Source organism: Pseudopodoces humilis, chromosome 6 (genome assembly GCF_049639895.1).
Source record: "Pseudopodoces humilis isolate 2021_Gansu_Grassland_sample_001 chromosome 6, ASM4963989v1, whole genome shotgun sequence".
Taxonomy (NCBI): Eukaryota; Metazoa; Chordata; class Aves; order Passeriformes; family Paridae; genus Pseudopodoces; species Pseudopodoces humilis.
The window spans coordinates 27,132,078-27,152,894 of NC_142205.1; the positions used below are offsets into that span (position 1 = coordinate 27,132,078).

The 20,817-nt window shown below is 43.6% G+C and overlaps 2 protein-coding genes across 4 annotated transcripts; both read left to right on the top strand.

Moving 5' to 3' along the window:
* Positions 1–2,718: 2,718 nt before the first annotated feature.
* Positions 2,719–9,536, top strand: SRD5A3 (steroid 5 alpha-reductase 3). Of its 3 annotated transcripts, none has more exons than XM_005517710.3 (5): positions 2,719–2,945; positions 5,847–5,998; positions 6,408–6,602; positions 7,668–7,790; positions 8,190–9,536. In XM_005517710.3, exons 1-5 carry the CDS (start codon positions 2,728–2,730, stop codon positions 8,447–8,449), a joined length of 948 nt encoding a protein of 315 aa, XP_005517767.2. In that variant the 5' UTR covers positions 2,719–2,727; the 3' UTR covers positions 8,450–9,536. The 3 variants fall into 3 exon arrangements, with proteins under 3 accessions (XP_005517767.2, XP_087912663.1, XP_087912664.1); XM_088056537.1 differs by having other exon boundaries at positions 2,728–2,945; positions 6,384–6,602; XM_088056538.1 differs by having other exon boundaries at positions 2,728–2,945; positions 6,405–6,602.
* A 1,306-nt stretch (positions 9,537–10,842) lies between these two features.
* Positions 10,843–20,280, top strand: TMEM165 (transmembrane protein 165). Its single transcript, XM_005518013.2, has 6 exons — positions 10,843–11,013; positions 12,604–12,829; positions 14,956–15,131; positions 15,746–15,928; positions 18,030–18,135; positions 19,385–20,280. The coding sequence occupies exons 1-6, from the start codon at positions 10,843–10,845 to the stop codon at positions 19,459–19,461; spliced, it is 939 nt and encodes a 312-aa protein (XP_005518070.1). The 3' UTR covers positions 19,462–20,280.
* The last annotated feature ends 537 nt before the right edge of the window (positions 20,281–20,817 follow it).

The following is a 20,817-nucleotide window of genomic DNA, read 5'->3' on the forward strand; positions in this document are numbered from 1 at the left end:
AGCTCTGTGACCCTTTCATAGTACATTAAAGTAATTTCTGAGTAGGTGTTGATCAAAACATTGTGCACCACAGCACTTTCCTTTAAGCTTCTGCACATGAACCACGGGTTGGTCCACAGGCACAACAGTCATGCTGTGGCTCATATTTGCCCCATAGGAAATCCCATATGGCAGCTGTGCTGAAGCTGATAGAATATTAAAATATACCTGTTCTACCTGTTATGGCTGCAGTTTTCTCAAACACTAATTCTCTCCCTTCCCACCTTTGTGTCCTTGTAGAGTGCAGAACAAGTGTTGGATCATACCTACTAAATCCCTCTTTGCCTGGCTTGGCTGCTAGTAACACTGCAGTCAACACACCACGGCTGCCAACACAGCTTGCCATATAGAATTAGTGCCTCATACACTCATACCCACACATAGAAGATTCCTGGTCTTCATTCCTAAAAGCTTAGCTCATGAAAGAGTTATTTTATATTAAATATTTGGTAGTTCACTGATCTCCATGACAGCTATACCTCCAAGGTTCTGGGCCGGATAAATATGGAAGATTATTGAAGTGCCAGAAAGTTGAGTACCTGCCACCCTAAACAGGAACATGGCAAGATGCACTGCATGTCTTTGGGTATATGGAACTGTCCTGCTGGAGTCCTGCTGTCATACACCAGATCTATTCCCCAGCAGTACACCTGTAGGCACTCTGGCCTTCACTGTCTCATGGGCACTGTAACAGCCACATTCCTTATCCTTCACTTTACAAACATCCCCAAAGCCCAAACTCTACAGAAAAATGTATCTTGAGTGCAGTGGAAGCCAAAGATCCACTCAGTCTGTTGCAGAGCCATGCCATACACCCAGCCAGGAGTCTTTAGACTATGATTTCATGAAAATGGCAACTACACTGGCCACCAAAATCGATGAACAAAGCTATTTCAAGCTTTAGAAGGTTGCTGTTCAGACACAGGAAGGATTTGCTTTATAGGCCAGGCCATTGCTGCCTCCTGTCTTATCTGTCTTGTGGAAGCCATAAAAGGAGCAGACTGCAGAGACAAGAGTGCAAGGTGTCTCCTTTTTGTTTCACAAAGGAGATGAAGCTGAAAAGAAAGAGGTACATATGCTGTGTTTTAGACAGACACACTGCAAGAGTGGACAACGTCCAGCTGAGAGGAGTGTGATGCAGAAGAGGACAGGGTGCCTCAAGTCAGGACCTGCAGAAGCACTTTGCAGCTGTGACCTGCAGGCTGTCACAGACAGTTCCTGTGCCATCACTGCTTGCAAAGCAGGCATGGCTGCTCCCTGCTAACACATGCCCTGCTCTGCTGGAGCCAGTCATCACAGCAACACTTTGGAAACGTGGCCTTGTGGAACACAGAGATAAGCAAAGCAAAGCAGCTGCTGGCTGAGCTACCCGGCTGCAGGGCTGGGAAGTAGGAATGGTGACACCCCACCTCCTGCCCAGCACCACTGGACATGCTCTCTTTCCCCTACTCTCACCAGCTGGGGGATTACCCACACATAGTCAGCTCCTTCCTCTCACTCCCCAAAGATTTACACCCACCTGCCTAATATATTCATCTCCTGCTAATTACCAAAACCATTTGGCCATGAAATCCTTGAACTTAGGTTTCAGTTTTACAGAATTGACAAGAGAATTAGACTGAGCGCGAAGCATTGACATAAATGAGATTGAATTAAACATATTTATTATAACTTGTCATGCAGATAGAACTAGAGAGCTACCGACACATTTTAGCAGGAAATGTGAACTTCAATGATTTTTCCCCAAAACAATGCTATTGACGTCATGAGTGCTTCAGGAGTGCATGTGCGGCTTTGAAGGATTCGCTGATAGGATTGATTAAAGTAGTCATATCTCAAAATAATCTAGGCAGGGTTTATACCTCTGCTTAGTAAGGTATATCGGTAATATATAAAATTTGCACCTCAATGTCCTCAATGGCCCAGAACTGAACACAGCCTCACCAGTGCTGAGTTTTGAGGGGGGACAATCCCTGCCCTGCTCCTGCTGGCCACACTATTGCTGACACAGGCCAGGATGCCACTGGCCTTCTTGGCCACCTGGGCACTGCTGGCTCATGTTCAGCTGCTGTCACCAGCACCCCCAGGTCCTTCTCTGCTGGACAGCTTTCCAGCCCCTCTTCCCCCAGACTGCAGCACTGCAGGGGATTGTTGGGACCCAAGCACTGCACCCAGCACTTGGCCTTGTTGAACCTCACAATACTGATCTTAGCCCATCGATCCAGCCTGTCCAGATCCCTCTGCAGAGCCTTCCTGACCACCAGCAGATCAGATCTATCACCCACTTGACGTTATCCACGAATTTACTGATGGTACACTCGACTGTCTCATACAGATCAACAATAAAAACAGGACTGTGCTTAATGCTGAGCCTTGGGGAACACCACTGGAGACCAGCTGGATGCAGCACCATTCACCATCACTCTCTGGGCCCGCTACACCTGTCCAAGCCGTGGGCAGCCAGCTTTTCCAGGAGACTACCGCGGGGAACGGCGTTCAGCCTTAGCTGAGGCCCAGGCACACAACATCGCGGGGCGCAGCTGCAGAGACAGCACACACAGCACACAGGCTGCCGCAGTGCCGCTGGCTCCCGGGGCCCGGCTTTTCCCGAGAACGGGAAGCGGAAGGCACAGCTCGGCCGGCGGGGCGGGGCCGGGGCGGGGCCGGGAGCGGAGCGGGGCCGGGGCGATGCTGGCGGCGCTGGCCACCGCCTGGTCCCTGCTGGCTGCCGCCTTCCTGACGGCGCTGCTGCTGCTGCTGCTGCTCCGGCGGGCCCCGGCGCCGCGGGCCGGGGGCGTGGGCCTGGTGATCTCCGGCCTCTTTCAGGACCTCATTCGCTACGGGAAGACGAAGCGCGGGAGCGGGCAGCTCCCGGGCTGGCTGCGGCTCCTGCAGGTGCCCAAGAGGTGAGCGGCGGGCCCGTGAGTGCCTCGGTTACCGCAGCCGGAGGTCGCGGCGCTGGGCAGCGCCCGCAGAGAGCACGGCGGGGTTTGTATCTTAGGCTTGGGCTCAGCTGTGCGGCAGAGTGTTACTCTGGTTCTGCAGATGGGGAACCGAGGAGCGTAGAGAATGCTAGCGATCGGACAGAATCCGTGTGTTCCAAATGGGAACAAAAGCCTAATCCCTTGAATCGCAAAAGGTCTCTAAAACAAACCTCCGCAAGACTCAGGTCAGGCACCTGGGAACGTGGAATCCTGAGTAACTGTGGCTGTGCAAATATGCTGCAGGTTGACTGTCTTACACCAATTCTCAATCGTTGTCTTCTCCCTTCAAGGTTTCTTTTTGAAATGTGGCCAATAACAGCATGGGAACACAGCAGTCTAGACCTTGCATGAACAGTCTCTGATAGGGCAAAAGAACCACTGCGTTATTCAAATCCATCTTAACAGATGTTTGATGAGACAAAATTAAATACTTGTATATGTTTGGATGTTTAATGAAATCTACTTTAATAGATTTCATTATTAAATTTAATTTCAATGAAATTAAATAGATGTTTAGTGAAACTATTAAAGGAGGTGCATCTTCCCCCCCTTCCATTCACAGCTTTTTATATGTTTCTGGTTTTATATATCGTGGGATTTCTTCCTTCTTAATCCGCTGGGATTTATGACTTGAACTAGTCTTTGACTTGAGCATAGGCCAGACAGGCTCTTGCAAGGCCAGCAGGACAGGACTGGGAGGCTACTTAGCCTGAAAATCTCATCTCCCCTATTGTAACAACCTCTGACACATTTTATATACAAAGATTTTAAATAAAATGTTGGGAAAAAAAAGTTTTGTGACACAGTGTGTTATTCATGGAAAGTTTGTAATGTAGTATCTTGGTTATCTGGTATGATACAGAAAATACCCAGGGATGTGTTTAGAATGTGCAGTACCCTGAGTGAAAATAAGGATTCATAAAGGCTTTTTCTTAATCACTGTGTACTGCAGTTTCATGTTTGAGTTGACCTTTCTCCAACAGAAGTTTCCCAATACCCCTTCTTAGGGAGATTGGTATCTGTAGAATGTGCTTTTTCAGGGAATTGGTCTCAAGGTCTCAACATCTACAAAGCAATTCTGGTGCTTAATCAGTACACTTGTACATGAAGGAATAGAGAAGATCTTGAAGGTAGCTACTGAGGTGTTTACTATTCTTTTCATCCATGTCTTGTTTTCCAGACAAGCATTGTGTTTTCACTAGACTGGACTTGTTTTTCACTTTGGCATTCTGTCTTGTAAAATGTTTTGTTGCATTTCAGGTTGGTTCGGCAAATAGTGAAAATTCTTCTCCCTGAGGAGGGATGGCATGTGTACTTACTGCAGTGCTGGTTTGATCTGTAGGTCAGATATATGCCCAGTGTAATTTGGATTGCTGAAAGCTCAAAGGGTGTGTCTCTTTTAAGTTGCCAGGGTATGTTTGTGTGCTGGTAGCAAAAATCAATATGTGGAGAAAGTTCCCTGGCACATGATATGAGTCAACTGAGTAACAGGACTGCAGGGAAAGAGCTTGAAACTTGGAGGTGATGGTGAGTTTTTATCAATATGCAAATTCTGTTTGTCTTAGAAAAGTGAGGGAGAAGGGTTAAATTTTAGTTCTGCTGTTGCAAATCAGCTGACGGGATGTTGCAATTTCTGCTTGGTAGGAGAAGGAACTGAAGAGAAGTCATAATGTATAGGGAAAGCCAGCTGCTAATGTGCAGATGCTCTGGAGCATGCAGGGATGCTCCCTGCTGATGTGATTCTGACTTGATCTCTTTTGTGCTCTTGAGAGATGCCTGAGCTGCTCTGGGCGGGGTCACTTTCACTGGTTTCACTAAGAGGGTTGTACCCCATCACTGCCCCAAGAGAAGAGTTTGCATGTTCAACAGAAATATGGTCTTCCCTTGACTATACAGTTATATCCTGGTTTTGTATCTGTAGTTACATTGCCAAGGCCATCAGCATCTTCCCATGGGACATATTTTATCTCTTTGCAAATGTTTCCAGAAGTCCTGATTTTTCTTCACTGCCAGAAGGACTTTTAATTTTAAAAGCAAAAGGAAATACTGGATCAACTAGTTTGAGCTGGATTGTAAACAGCAGTATATTGCTGGATATTGTAAACAGCTGTAGGCTGTTTAACTCAGACCAGTTACCCACCTTGACTGTCATGTCCTGCATTTTGGTAACGCACAGTATGCTTTTATAAGTGTTTTATGGGCTTGGGAGGTTCTTTGTTTTCTTAAAAAAACCCAAACGTGTGGTCTTGCCTTGTAATCATCCAGCAGTGTTGATGGTCGCTGCTTTTTTTCTATATGATTGTTGCAGACCTTGAATTTGCAGAAGGACAAGACATTTTAATGCAGAACAGGGTAATTCCTTCTGGGTTCCTTTAATGAACTTTAACATGTCATGTAATGCACCCACTGCAACTGAGAAAAGTGGGAGTGCTGTGAGGATAGAGCAGCTTGGAAATAAGCAGAAAACGAACCTGGATGTGCTTTGACTGGTGCAAATTATAAAGAAAATATGATGTATGCCATGATTATTTGTAAACCTTGAGGAATACTTTTGCAATGTGTGGATTACACTGTTTCCTCTTTAGTGCAGCTATGGTTTGTAAGGTAAGCTAAGTTAGAGGTTATTTCAGGCAACATTTCACTGAAGTAAAATGTGTTAAGGTTATTCCTACTTGGTCCCACTGAAGTCCTGAGTTCTCTACTTGGACATTTGATGTGAGCACCAAAATGGAATGTATTCACCATCAGACAAGCATGTCCTACAGCTACAGTTCCAAGGAATGATGAGGACATTAATGAAAAACCTTTTCTTTGTTCCCACAGATGGTTTACTCACTTTTATGTGGTTTCTGTGCTCTGGAATGGTTTTCTGCTGATCTGTCTTTTTCGAGCTGAGTTCCTTGGAGAGTCACTTCCATTATGGATTCGGGACATGCACCATGCTCTTGGCAGAGATTCTCAGAGCAAGGACATGGGTAAGTACTCCAGATATTATAACATAGCCATATAAATATTAAAAAACTGTATTACCAACGCTGTGCTGAATTTATATCTAAGTGCTACTTCATTGATTGCTTTTCAACTACGCTCCAACTGACTTTCCTGGTACACCAAGTACCTTTGAAGATAGAAATATTTCTAATTTATAGATATGATGGCTTTCAGCAGTCCTTTTAAAAGAAAGGGCCACTAGCACCTTCTGGAAGAAATCTTTCTCTGGTCAGCAGTACCTCACCTGAACAAATATTTTTCCCAGTTAATTTAAAATGATGGTAAAATTCTACTGTGAGAAGAGGGAACAACAGGTTTTTTTGAAAACTTAAAACTGTCAGGGTTAAATTGTTCCTTTCTGTATCAAAGTTGCTGGTTTTTATCTGCAAGCAGATAGTGAGCACTTCTCTGCACTCCTGGTTCTCTTGCTCCTTTGGCTGCATAGCTGTCGAAGACTTGCAGAATGCCTCTGGACCAGCGTGTTTTCCAGTGGTGTCATCCATATCGTGCAGTATTGCTTTGGACTTGGTTACTACATTGCTGTTGGCTCAACTGTGCTGTGTCAAGTGCCTACTAATGTCAGGAATGGTAAGTGCCCGCTTAGTTATCATCAAAGATGCAGTTTTGCTCTCATTTGTTTCCATTGTGGCAAATGGTTTCATAGAGGGCTGGTTGTTTGAGAAGTGTGTTAACTGATGCGACATAAAAGTACTTCCTGGCATAGCTCAAAGTCATTACATTTCAGTATATCATACAGTCAGCCAGCATTATACACAAGCACAGACAGGGACACACTTTCATCTTAATCTTCAGGGCTATTTGCTGAAAGAATATAGATCATATGCTTTGTGAAGGACAGTAATAGATATCAGTTCTCAAATGCCCCTACAAAACTTCAGTTCTCAAACTGGAGTTCTTTTGTTGTAAGCTTTCCTGCAAGGTGAATCTGCAAGGCTGTCTCAGCCACCTGCTTTTTTTTCCATGGAGAAGTTGCCACTGCTCTGCCTTGACTCAGGCAGTGTCTTCTTTCCCTTGGTACTGTAATGTTTCCATTAATATATGAAAAATTTGTATTATATGACTTGTTTCTGCCAATACATTCCATTGGGTCTGACAACTGAGCTGCTAAATCCCCTGCATAGATGAACCATCAGCTGGCTGTAACATTCCTCCTGTGAGTAATTTTTGTGAGGCAGTCATTACCAAGTTTGGTGAAGTTTTTAAGCACTTTGAGCCATGTTGGGCAGGGGGTGATATGTAGGTGTGTGTATGCATGTATATCACGGTGAGGAAGAGAACTGTGTGCTTGCATGTTGACCTGAGCCATAACATGTTTAAACAGGATAACAATAATTACAAACAGTGCTGAATATGGAGGTCTTAGACTACCAATTATGTATCGTTGTACATCACACTGTATTTCAAGCTGCTGGATTAATAACTAGGTATTTTAGTATACAGCAGTCAAGAGAAATGAGCTACTAGCTGAGCACTTAAATGAAGCAGGATTTAAAAGCATCTTTCAAGGAATCAGAGGCTCACTACTAGAATTTTGTAAGACAGTAACATTTGAAAAAACTGTATATAGTGTTTTGGGATGATACTTAGGAAATCACTTCCTGGTTGTGTATTAATACAACATGTTTCATTCAGGAAAAAAGCTTTCTGTGCAGATCTGCTGGTATCACATTATAGGAGTTATGATGTACATTTGGGCCTCTCTTCACCAACATAGATGCCTTGCAATTCTAGCTAATCTTAGAAAAAGCAGATCAGGTAAGATGTTTCATTTCAGTCACCTATTTACTTTGGTGGTTTTTTAGGCTTCTGTAGCTTCTAATACCTTAAACATGAGTGTTTCTCAGTTCCTGTAGTGTGTAGATTAAATGAGGCTGTTTGGATGGCTAAACTGGGGGGAGAGGGTATGGTATGTCTGTATATATAGTTCTGTAAAATTTAAAATTAAGCTCTATCTTCTAACATCTTAAGGATAGACATGGTTTCTGTACTCTGTGTTTGCACAGCCAGAGGTGGCATCTTATTTCATTAAGTGCAAAGCTGCCAGATCAGATGGAGGTGGATGATGATGATTAATAAGCATATTGTTCTGTAATTGTGAGGCGAAGAGTTTGTTTAATGCATCTTCCCAATTAATTTCTTTCTGTTTGCTTGCAGGAAAGGTTGTAAGTCTGAGCCACAGCGTGCCTTTCGGAGACTGGTTTGAAAGCGTTTCTTGCCCTCATTATTTTGCAGAGCTCCTCATATATGTTTCTATGGCCATCACACTTGGAATTCACAATGTGACGTGGTGGTGTGTAGTGATGTATGTTCTTTTTAACCAGGCACTGGCTGCTGTTTTGTGTCATGAGTTTTATCAGAAAAACTTTAGCTCCTACCCAAAGCATCGAAAAGCATTTATACCACTTGTTTTTTAGATATTTTTTTCCTAAAGTATTTTCATGCAAACTTGGAGTATAAGAGATTAATAGTTTATTAAAACCAAGGTAAAGCTGCACACTTTCTCTAATTCTACCTCAAAAGCTCGTAGTTTTAATGACAGTACCATTCATGTAACCAATTTGTGAGGAAGTGTAAGGTCTCTGCATATCATGCAAGCTAAAAAAAGGTTTCCTGAAGACCTTGATTCAAAGTGGAGAGATCCTAATTGTATCTTTTCTCTTTTATAGTTTTATCTTATGCATAAAACACTTGCTGTTGTGCAGCAAGTCCAAATTCATATATGTGAAAACTACTGAAAGGAGGGAATAATTTGAACTACTCTATTTCATGTCTTGAGTAATATTTAAGCATATTTATTTCCAAGTCTCTTTTCTTTGAGTCACTTCAGAGGGAGGCAAATTGTGTATCTTTCTGTGCTTCCCTGGTGACAATGAAAACCAGCCACTGCTTTACAACTATAAGCATGAAAAGCGATAGAGAAAGCTGCAGTGGTGGAGTGACTCATGCTCAGCAGTGGAGATAATGCAGCAAATGGGTCTGTTTATCTCTTCTGCACCAAAGTGGTTTTGTTCATTGATGAAGACCACTTTATCCCTAAACTGGGAAAATAGCAGAAGGTTCTCTGACTAAAAAGACAGTAGAAGAGAATTTGCAGAAAATTAATGTTCTTTGTTGTGGTTCTGTTGTTTTCATTGTGGGTTATTGGAATCCCTCGTGTGTTAAGAGGGGACAGCTGTGCAGGATCATGATGACCACGACTACACTGGCTTTTAAACAGCTATAATGAACTGCCTAAGCAGAGCACACACAGAAAGCAGTACCTGACAAGCATTGCAAAGAAATTCTTTTTTGGGGAGATGATGTCACTCTGCACAGAGACATTTTATGCACTTAACTGTTTAGTATTTTGGTGCTTCTCATGATACTGGTGTCAATGATCAGTTTGTGTGATGAAGTTATGTGGGTGCTGGTGTTTCAGCATGTTGTCTACTTACATGCACACATTATTTTGTATACAAGAAGTATTTTTATACACTGAAGTATATCTTATGAATTGCCTAATTAAAAGCTTATTACACTGTTTCCATTTTGTATGGTTTCTCAAAATTTGGCTGATTTGAAAAACATGAGCAATCACTTTACACAAAATGTTGTGCCTCTCTTGGCTGTCACATCCCTCTCTTCCATCAACACTCTTGTAGTTTCAATTCACCATGGAACATCAGCAGTCATGTTTTGGAACTGCATCTCTCTGTATAACTTTTTAAGTGGTTCTCGAGAGGCTCCTTGAGCCTGTGTCCAAACATCTTCTGTTTAAATGGTGTTCTTGTCCTGTTTCCTAAACTGCTCCTCAGGAAACACATTCCTGTCCTTGCTCTGGGGAGAGCATTGGGGCACATGGCTATCCTGGGCTTCCCAGGGAGAGCATCATCAGGAGTGCAGTGTGCAGTTCTGGGCTCCTCAGGGCAGGAGAGACATGGAGCTCCTGGAGCAGTTCCAGTGGAGGGCAAGAGAGATGATTAAGGGATTGGAGCATCTCTCTTGTGAGGAAAGGCTGAGGGAGCTGGACCTGTTCAGCCTCAAGGAGAGACTGAGAGGGGAACTCATCAATGTCTACAACTATCTAAAGGGAGGGATGGTGCCAAGAGGATGGATTCGGGCTCTGTTTGGTGGTACCAACCAACGGGACGAGAGGCAGTGGGCAGAAACTGATACACAATAAGTTCCACCTGAATACGAGGAAGAACTTCTTTACTGTGCATGTGGCTGAGCACTGGGACAATCTCCCAGAGAGGTTGTGGAGTCTCCCTCACAGACACTCGGGAACTGCCGGACACGGCCCTGTGCCGTGTGCTCTGGGATGGCCCTGCTTGGGGTCGGGATGACCGCCGCGGTCGCTCCCGGCCCGACCCGTTCTGGGATTCCGTGCTCGGGGCGCACGGGTCACCCCTACACGAAGAGCTGCCGAGCACTTGCGCATCAACGGAACCGAGACGTGTCCGGGCCCTTCCTACGCGGATATTCTGCCGCTCCTCGTCCCTCCCGCTGCGCCCTTTCCCTGCCCGCGAGCAACTCCGAACGGGAAGGGACGCGCTTGGACCCGCCCAGCTCCCCGGGAACGCCGCACAGCCACCTTCGCCCGTCGCCCTCGGGACGGCAGGAGCCGGAGGAGGGGGCGGCAGCCCTGGCCGGGGTCTTGCCCAGCGCGGCGAGGCAGTCCGGCAGGCAGCGGCGGGCCGTGTGGGGGCGGGCCGTGGGCGGGCGGCGGGAAGCGGCCGCGGCGGGGCGGGCGGGGCCGCGGCGCGGGCGGTGACGCGTCGCCCCCAACCGGGGCTCGCGCCGCCCCCGGGCCCCGCGCTCGGCCGCCATGGGGTCCCCGCTGCCGCCGCCGCTCCCGCGGGCCGCCGCGCTGCTCCTGGCGGCCGCGCTGCTGCTGGCGGCCCCGGCGCGGCTCCGCGCCGCTCCCGAGGAAGAGCCCGGCAGGAAGAAGGAGCCGCCGCCACCGCCGGCGGCGCAGGGAGCGGAGCCGCGGGCCGAGGTGAGGCGGGGACGGGCCGCGCCGGCTGCCCGCGCTGTGCCCCCCGCGGCAGCGCTCGGCCGGCGCCGCGCTGCGCCTTCCGGAGGCCGTCGGGCTCCGAAATTCCCCGCTTTTAGCAGAAAAAAAGGAGAGCTACAGGGCCACCGCATCTTCCTGTTTTTCTGCTAAAAGAGGGACGTCTGTGTCCGACATGGGAAAGGGGTCAGTGCTCTCTTCCCCCGCAGAAGCAGCTGAAAGCAGGCTTTGTTGCTACTCCAAAGCTGCCAGGTTTTTTTCTCTCAACAATTAATATCAATTCCTTAAACTTACTAAACAGTGCTCTCGGTGAGGGGATTCTAGTTCCACTGATTACACAGAGGGGTGGAAAAATTACTGACATGTGGCTTAGTGTAGCACGTCGAGTACGCCGGGTGTCACAGACCTAAATCAGAAAACATAGGGAGCTGCAAAAGGTGAAGGAGCTCTGGGAAGTCAGAGTGTGTCACACACAGCGTGGGAGCTAAGTACCAACACCAGAAAACTTGGAGCACTGCTGAAAGCGGAGTGCTGGGAAGCCGTCATGTCAAAACACGCTGCGGGCTGTCTCTGCTAGTGGATGTGCTGGGACAAGCTTTCTCAGCCATCCCTGGTCAGGGATGTGAACGTTGGTATAGAGATCTTGGGCCTTGCTTTTGATCATAGATACCTTACTGTGTGTAGAAGTAAACACTTTGGTGAGTGAGTGGGAACTGGAGTGTGCTGGTCTGGTTTCACCACTGGGGTGTCTTAAAGTTAAGTTTTCAACAAACATAGAGCAAGTGCAAAAGAAGCTAATGAAAACTGGCACAAAATTTGACTTTGACTCAAATGGAAAAAGGATAAACGTAGGCTAGATATTAAGAAGAAATTCCTTCATGTGAGAGGGGTTAGGCACTGGTACTGGTTGCCCAGCAAAATTGTGGGTGCCCCATCCCTGGAAGTGTTCAAGGCCAGCTTGGATGGAGCTCTGAGCAGTCTGGTCTAGTGAAAAATGTTCCTGCTCATTGCAGGGGTCTTAAAACTAGATGATTGCTAAGGTCCTGTCCAACCCAACCCATTCTGTGACTCCATAAAAATTTAATGCGTCTGAGATGCAAAGATTTTGCAAGGGAAGAAAATTATCCTGACCATTTTTGCATGGGCTTCTTTTCTTCCTAAGGTATCATAGTCACCTAGTTTCATTTTGAAGCACTTATTTATATCAGAAAACTGTTCAAGGTTAAGGTCATAAAATATGTAGGGATTTTAAAGAAGGCAGTATTAGACCTGAGCTGACCATGTTTTGTTGTTGTGGTGGTTCTCATGCTCTGGTAATAGCGTGCATGGTGAAGTAGTGTTTTAATAATCAGCAAGATCTGATCCTCTTGTCTAGTGCCTAACTGACAATTTGAGGTGGGCGTCAGCCAGGAACTAGTTAATGATCATCAATGAGCATGAAAGGTCTTACCTGCTTAAAATGTCACAGGATGGTATGACAGGAGAAATACAAGGCTTTTTATTTCTGTGTACTAAGCATTCAAGCCTAATTGACAAGCAGGATTTGTTTTGTGTTTTTCTCTTCCCCCTTTACAGAAGGGCTCCTCGCTAGTTGCTCCAGTCCACATTGTCAGTGAAGAGTCAGGTGACAAGACTAACTTGGGCTTTATTCATGCCTTTGTGGCTGCTATTTCGGTCATCATCGTGTCGGAACTGGGGGACAAGACCTTCTTCATCGCGGCCATCATGGCCATGCGCTACAACCGCCTGACTGTACTGGCTGGTGCTATGCTTGCCCTGGGACTGATGACATGTTTATCAGGTTAGCACTCTGCTTTACTCCGTTTTGTTTTATCTCTTAAGAAGTGATGGGTATGTATTTATCAAAAAAAATTAATTGGAGTGCAGGTACTAAGTATATGCAGTTTTCAGTTTTGAGGAGAGTGTGAAGCTTTTCCTGTGGAGCATGGAATCTGAGCTCGAGTATTTAGGCTGTTTTCTCAAATGAAGTCTTTGACAGTACAGGGACTGACAAAGCCTCTAGGCTTCGACTGCAGTTTAAGGAAGAGGAATGACATGGAGAGCCTAAGCACTTCCTTTGATTTTTGGACTGGTTTACTTTTTTTTTTCCCCACTCCTATAAAATTAGTGTGCCTAAAGGGAATGTGGGAGTGGCTTCTGTCTTTCCTCCTAAGGCAAAAGATTCTTTGTATGATGACACATTTTCCTCATCTGCCTTGTATTCCTGCACACATAGCTGTTTGGATTTGTGCTGGGAACTGCGTAAGTGGAAGACGGAGGGGAGGGAATGGGAAGTAAGGTATCAGGTGGCACTTGAGGAACCTGTAGATGTGATTGTAAAATGGAGCAGCCTTCAGGTACCTCAGAGGCAGCACGGAGTTTGTCTGTGTGCTCATTTCTAGCCATACCCATTTCAGAAACACTTGAAATAGTGGTGGTTGGTTTGTACACGCTGGAGACAGCCAGTTCACTGGTGCAGGCTGCTTGGCAAGTGTTTCTGTGAATGGTTTTTGGGTGCGTAGCTGTTGCTGTGTACATTGCTGCGATTATTGCAGTTGTAGTTAGAGCAGTTTCCACTTGCATTCTGTGTCATTTCTTCTGCCCATTATAGTTCTCTTTTCCTATACAAATTTTTTCTTCAAATCTTTCTTAATGCTTTTTCATAAAAAGCTTTTCTGCTTTTATCCCTTAGTTTTTCAAAGTGTGCTTGACAAAATAAGCTGTCTTACAGTTCTGATTATTTCACTGTGTCTATGCTTATATATGTAAGAAATGCTAAGAAAAGGATAGCTTTTTTGTCTAGCTTTCTTGCATTGTTTTACTGCAGTATTTTCAGTCTTTTTAAAGGAGTTTATTTAGCTTTGCAAATAGTACTGCTATTTGTATATGTATGTGCTGTGTTTATGAGTAATAAGGCTCTTTAATTCTGGTCTCATTCTTACTTCTGGTAGTGGCAGTGCAGAATTATTTCTAGATCATGTAGTAACTTCTGAGTGCATTTTTCAACTAAAGATGTGCATAAAAAAGCACACATGGTAATATGCTTCTTTTTAGCTAATTGCACGTGGAATAAAGTAGCAGAAACACTTGTGAGTGCATGGTCCAAGCAACCTTGAATGTAAGGTGTAGACTTTTTATTTCTTCCCATTTATGTGGGCCTTTTTCTGTCAAAAAAATGCTAAACAGCCTTACTTTGTGAAAACAAAGTACTTTGTCCTGGATACATATTTCTTATTTAAGAACTAGTTTTGGCTTAGTTACCTCTAAAAGACACTGTGAAGGTTGCTTTACAGTCTGTAAGTGGGATCTGCCTTTGAAATAAAGATCAAAGTTAGTCACACTGTGTGTTATGTGGGGAATATGGGGGACAAGGGAGTAGTAATGTGCACTTGGCAAAGCAAGACAGACATGGATTCACCCAGCTGGATGATTTGTAGATATGCCTGGTAGATTTACCTCATTGAAAATCTTATTCTAACTTTATGTGATAAATGAAATGATTGGAAAGAGATGCTATCCAGCATGTAAGTGGAATTAACTGGGGTACACTATGACTAACCTAACACGATTACAGATGGTAGTTTCACGGTGTGCATGGAGAAAGGCGGGACTTGCACAGACCTTGATGGAAAGATAATGTTGTTTGGGCTGGCTCTCAGGAGCAGCAGCACCTCAACATTGGCTGGAGTGCATTGTCTGTGTCGTTGTGGACTTCAGTCTCTGGCATGACCAGAAATGGTTGGAGATTCTAGCATGTTATTTTCCAAAAACTTATAAAATTATACAAAAGTAACAAAAGATGAAATATTTATTTTTCAGTGGATATTTGGATTGCAGACTTTGCTAGCAAGCAGTTCTTAGATGTGGGAAAAACAATTATGATCCTCATGGTTATTTTTTTAAGTGATGCATGTGTTTTCTTTTCAGTTTTGTTTGGCTATGCCACCACGGTTATTCCTCGTGTGTACACATACTATGTGTCAACAGCACTGTTTGCAATCTTTGGCATCCGAATGCTTCGGGAAGGCTTGAAAATGAGTCCAGATGAGGGTCAGGAAGAGCTGGAGGAAGTTCAAGCAGAAATTAAAAAAAAAGATGAGGAAGTAAGTCATAAAATTGCTGTTAGTTACAGTTGGTGGAAGAATTATAGATGTGAAGCTGCGGAGCAGCACTGTCATATTTGTGGTGTTCAGCTGTGTGACTGATAAACTGACACAGAAAATGTGTGGTAGATAAGATGGAAGTGGCCCCTGGAGGCTCTTTCAGCAGGTGATTCCAGTCCTGTGGCAAGCCTGGCTTCTTAGGAGAGAAGGGATCTTCCGCTTAGCATGGGTGTTTTTGACGTGTTTTTAATGCATTACTAGCAGAGAGGACACCAAGAGTTTATTCTCGGCTCTACTTCTATTTCTTTTTGTGGTCAGAGATTTTATTTGTAAGCAGTACAAGATGGACAATAATCAGAGATTAGAGCTGATTATAACTATATGTATGTGTGTATATTTCCACATACATACATGTGTGCATATACTTAGCTATTTTTTTTTGTAATGATGACTGTATAATTATGTTGATAATGCAACAGGCAGTGGGTTAATAACATTCTAGAAACTAAATGTGTAGCTTTATTGTTAAGTGTTTCATTTGGGTTGTTTAGATGACATTTTTAATTTTATGGTTATTTCTTGTTTTGGTTTTTTTTTTCCCTTGACCTCCACAGCTTCAGAGAACTAAACTGTTAAATGGACCAGGAGATGTGGAATCTGGGCCAGGCACCACTATACCTCAGAAGAAGTGGCTACACTTTATTTCGCCAATCTTTGTTCAAGCTTTCACTTTAACATTTTTAGCAGAATGGGGCGATCGTTCCCAATTAACAACCATAGTCTTGGCTGCCAGAGAGGTGAGTGTTCAGAATCCCTGCTGTTCTTTTGCTTTCTTCGGGTTGCCCATTGAGGGGTAAGAGACAAAATGCTCTTGCAGGAGGTATCAGATTCACACCTGCTGCCTTGATGTGCCTTATGTAGTTTGTGTCAAGACCTGACAGTAAATGCACTGCAGCTCTGTGTAGTATTAAAACTACTGTTACACGGTTGGGACTGCACTGGCATTTCTGGAGACATCTGCTTTGTATTATGGAGCTGCATTCAATTGGGTTATGTTATAGTGTTGAGAGATGTTACAGAAGAGATGTTTTTTTTCTCTTTGTGGTCATTCAGTTTTAACTGGGTAACTTTAAAAGATACTTCCATTCCATCAAGCTTTAAATTGTTAGATACCTCCTCAGATACCTCTTGTTAAAATATGAGTTAATATAGTACAGTGTATAGAAGGGCAATAAACCCGAAACTGCTGGGCACTAAGTAATGCTGTAAATTAAATTATATTCATTGTGGTGATTAGAGTGTATATAACTGTATTATACTTGAAGATGAAGGCTTGTAGTCAAGCTTTTAATAAACATAAGTAGCTTGCCTGTGCTCTTTCATGCATTGAGATAATTTACATTTTTTTCCCTAGGACTCATGCTCCTTTTAGGTGCACTTTCAGAACTTCCCTAGGGATAAATCAGGGCTGTGTAATGAAGGAGGCTGTAACCTGCAGGAACCTCTTGTCTCTGTTACAGTGTAGGGAAGATGTTTAGAGCTAACAGCAGGAGAGGGTGATCTCATTGTTCTTGGGAAAAAATGAAGCACTACAGCCTCTGTCCAATTTGCTAGGCAAGTTGCTTAAGCCCATCTTTTACAGGCGATTGTTGACTTCTGGTTTGAATTTCCTAAGTGTCCCCTTAGGAAGTGTCTGTCAGAATCTTTAGTCTGGTTTGTGCAGTGCTGAGCATTGTAGTTAAAACCTGTGGGCTGTACTTGTAGAATATGAAATGTTCGTAAGAGTGCTACCAAACAAAAAATGAATTGAAGGTAACTTAATACTGCCTTTCAAAATCAGTGAATAATTATGGTGGATGGAGTGGAGGGATGAGATCCACCTTCTGCTAGAGAGGGCTGTATAGGTAATTGCTGGCTGTAGGGATATCCAGGGACTCTGGATATCTGTTCCTGATATATTCTTGATATATTCTGGGTCCTGTTTGTTCTGCTGGCCCAGCCCTGCTTCTTCCTGCACTTCTTGCTTTCCAACCTGCTGACTGCTTGGTGCTCGCCACCTTCTCTCACTGTCTTGTGGTGTTGGTTCTTTGTGTGGTCTTCAAACCACAGAATTTCTTAGACGGTTTTGCTGTTTGCCTCTTTGATATTTCATGCATTCCTCAGGTGATGGCAGCAGCTTTTTTTTTCCTGTTGGAACTAAAAGTGTCACACAGAGATGAGCAGGGGACATACGCTGTCTTTAACTCTGTAATTTCTAAGGAGACCTGAGAAACCTCTTTGTGTAGTACAGTTGTTCACACATTGAGGAGCTGCATGTTATTCAGTGATGTGAAAAGCTGTTGTTGACAGGAGATTATAAAATAATTTATTATCCTCTGGACTTCAGGTCTTTCATGCTTTCCTCTTCGGATGACAGAGCAGGGCAGAGTGTGGAGCACAAGTGGGTGAAGCAGGGCAAAGAACTTGGAATGTTTTAGCTGCTGAAAGCTTTCGTTTGCAGTTCAAGGACTTACTTCTCTCTCTATAGATAGGTTGGTATTCTTCCAGCTGATGTATATTGTGTTTCTCAACAGCTGTCACCTTCCCTCTAGAGGTTGCTTATTGGTTTACCTACAGCAGAGCAATTTCTGGATCTATAATTAAAAACTTAAAGATGTTGCTTGGCTGAAAAATGTTGTATGCTCCTATCTTAGGCTGGATTTAAGTCTGTTTCATCAGCTGATGTTCACTATCACTAGTCTTTAAGACAGTGCTGGACAGCAGAGCAGAGGAATCTCCAGACAGTACATGCTTGGCAGTCTGCAACCAGAGAACCAGCACTGCTCTGAGGTTGTTGTAGGACTAGTGGGTTTTCAACAGTGCGGATTTATCCCTTTGTGCTTTTTTTCCCCCCCTTAGGACCCCTATGGTGTGGCAGTAGGAGGAACAGTGGGACATTGCCTATGCACTGGTTTAGCAGTTATTGGAGGGAGAATGATAGCACAAAAAATTTCTGTTAGGACTGGTAAGTGAAAACTAACTCCAACCAAAAAAATTTAATGCTGGTAATGTTTGTGCTGTTCATGCTTGGGAACAGTGCTTCTCAAAACTTCTGGAAAACCCACAAAAACTGGTGGTTTGTTTTGGATTATTTGGAGATTTTTTTCTGAGTCTGTCTTACATCCCACCTCATTTTGCTTCACTATTAGCTACTCCTTTTGGGAGACTAGAGGAAGGAAATACACTATTTTAAATGGTCAGTATTTATTGTTTGACAGTGGATAATAGAAATTCTGTTGCAATTCTGCATCTAGACCATCAGGTCAGCAAGAGAAATGCATTCTAATGACTTACACCAGCCATTTAAAAGCCACAAAAGCTACTCTGTGTGGCATAAATGTTTTCTTTATCGTACTTGCTAACTGCAACAGGCAGGACCAGTAAGGTTGGGTTGTTTGTTTTTCCTTAGCTTAGGTTGTAGCTTGCTTCCACTGTCAGTTCTATGATGTGGTGAGATTTCTTGCTCCCAAGAATAATCCTGTGAAGCCGTTTCCTATATATGTTCATTCAGAATATTTGTTCTGTAGTTGCAGAGGTGGTAAAAAAACAACTTCACAGCTAAAAGTGAAACATGCACTCTGTTGTGTTTGTTTGCCAAGGAAATCGGTGACAAAATGCTAATCTAACAATGGTTTTGTATGCTCTAAGCACAGTGTGGATCTTGATCCACAGGAGTAGCCTTCGACTAAAACAAAGATCCTTCTAGCATGTTACTTTGTTTAAAGATTCAGGGAACATATACAGTGGTGCTTTCCCAGAATTCTGTCCCACCCTTTAGCAGGTCGTGGCCATTGCAAGCAGTTAATGTTTTTGATACCTTTTCTTTCAATACAGTTGCCTAAAATGTGCAAAAAATGCTAATTATATGTCAGTCCTATTTGATGGCTTGGTCTGGCATGAGAATATTTTATCCTATTTTCTGCCATACAGCCAAATACTCAACAGCAGGTGTTAACCTAGTTTTATAGTGGCTCAAGTAATGAGTAAAACAAAGCTTCCTTCTGTGGGCCAGAATATATTCTTGGAGATGCAGTTAGACGGTGGGTTGGCATATGGGCATCTCAATACTGATCTAGAAACAACATCCACTGCTTGTAGCATGAATTTTTAAGTAAGGTTATTTGAGAATCAGACATTAAAAAGAAGTCTGTAATATGTCATGGAAGAGAATTACTTTTTGATAACTAATTTCTTATTTTGTGTTTTCTTTTCAGTGACAATCATAGGAGGCATTGTCTTCTTAGCATTTGCATTTTCTGCACTATTTATAAGTCCAGACTCTGGTTTTTAAAATTTTTCATTGCTGTAAAGGAACAAGGATTGGAAGCATCAAGCAGCTATCCTTGTGCATTTTTGTATATAATGTACAGAATTCTAATTAAACAAGTGCTGAAGATGAGACACTGAACTTTTTATAGCGGATGATTCATGGGACTGATGCATTTATGGATGCAGTGGAGATCTGCTTATTGTCTAGTTTTTTTGTGCTGTGGTGCCTGCTCCCATGGTGGGATTTGGGTGGTTTTCTCACTTGCTGGACCTGGCTCAGCTGAGTTCAAGGATCTACTCTCTAAAGTATTGAGAATTCCTCTTCCTTCAACACACAGAACCACCTTTCCTGTTTTTTCAAGAGCTCATTCTTCAAGACTCTTGAGGCAGACTGTGTTAAGGAGAAAACTGCTGGCTCCCACCTCCAAAGATGGTGGTTCCATGGTGCACCTGAGGCTGGATAATCTAAGCAACAAGAAACTGGGAGCAGTTCCTATGCCATCCAGTGGCTGAGCCAACCAACAGAGAATGTTATAAACTTAATTTAGAGGGAAAACTTCTTAATCAGGGATTTTTATCAGGAAATTGATGTGGGGTGATTAACAACCTACTGTGTTCAATATGCAATCTGGCTGGAGCTAGTATTATTTGAATTTTTTTTATTTTTTTTTTATTAAATATTAATGTATACAGAAAGTAATGAAGTGGTCCAACTTAACCATGTTCTGTTCCCAGGACTGAGCACTAATGGAATTCTTAGGTTTAGATATATTCCTGATTTTTCTTTTTAGGAATAGAAATGTAATCTGGAAGAGTATTAATAAAACATAGTGTCTCCATTTGTGTTACATTCAGTTTGTTTTTGATGGCTGCCATAATTCCTGCCACAATGGTTTACCTAGAGATTATGTACTTTAGGTGAAGAAAGTTTACTAAATTTATTTTGGTTGCTGGTAAGTGCCAGTGTTACAAAGCCTTTGCAAATGCTGAGCACATGGGTTGTAGAAATACATGCTTATCTCTGCTCTCCAAGGGTGATTTGGATTCTGAGCCTGCATAACCCACTAAGATCTACCTTGTAGCAGTCTTGGAAGATAGAAGACATGGTTTCTAATACTATGAATCTGCCTTTTTTCGAAGCTTAAGTACTATGGAAAGTTACAGATTTGACCATTCCTTTTGTACATCAGAAACAGAGCAGCTCTTAATCCTTCTCTTAGGTTTCTCTTTCCAGAAAACCCCTTAATCCCGTATTTCTCAAACTCTTAAGACCACAGCAGTGCAATGCCCGGCACACACAGCGGTATGAAAATAGGCTGCCATTTCAAGCTCCAGGTCTACATGTTCATGTCTTGGCCCAAAGGAACTGTATGGTCTA

Excerpts from the sequence above, each read along its gene's own strand:
- SRD5A3 (XM_088056537.1), top strand. The coding sequence starts at position 2,728 with ATGCTGGCGGCGCTGGCCACCGCCTGGTCCCTGCTGGCTGCCGCCTTC. Across the intron at positions 2,946-5,846 it reads CTCCTGCAGGTGCCCAAGAG|ATGGTTTACTCACTTTTATG; the intron begins GTGAGCGGCGGG and ends TTGTTCCCACAG. Across the intron at positions 5,999-6,383 it reads TTCTCAGAGCAAGGACATGG|TTGCTGGTTTTTATCTGCAA; the intron begins GTAAGTACTCCA and ends TCTGTATCAAAG.
- TMEM165 (XM_005518013.2), top strand. The coding sequence starts at position 10,843 with ATGGGGTCCCCGCTGCCGCCGCCGCTCCCGCGGGCCGCCGCGCTGCTC. Across the intron at positions 15,132-15,745 it reads TTAAAAAAAAAGATGAGGAA|CTTCAGAGAACTAAACTGTT; the intron begins GTAAGTCATAAA and ends TGACCTCCACAG. Across the intron at positions 18,136-19,384 it reads AAAAATTTCTGTTAGGACTG|TGACAATCATAGGAGGCATT; the intron begins GTAAGTGAAAAC and ends TTTTCTTTTCAG.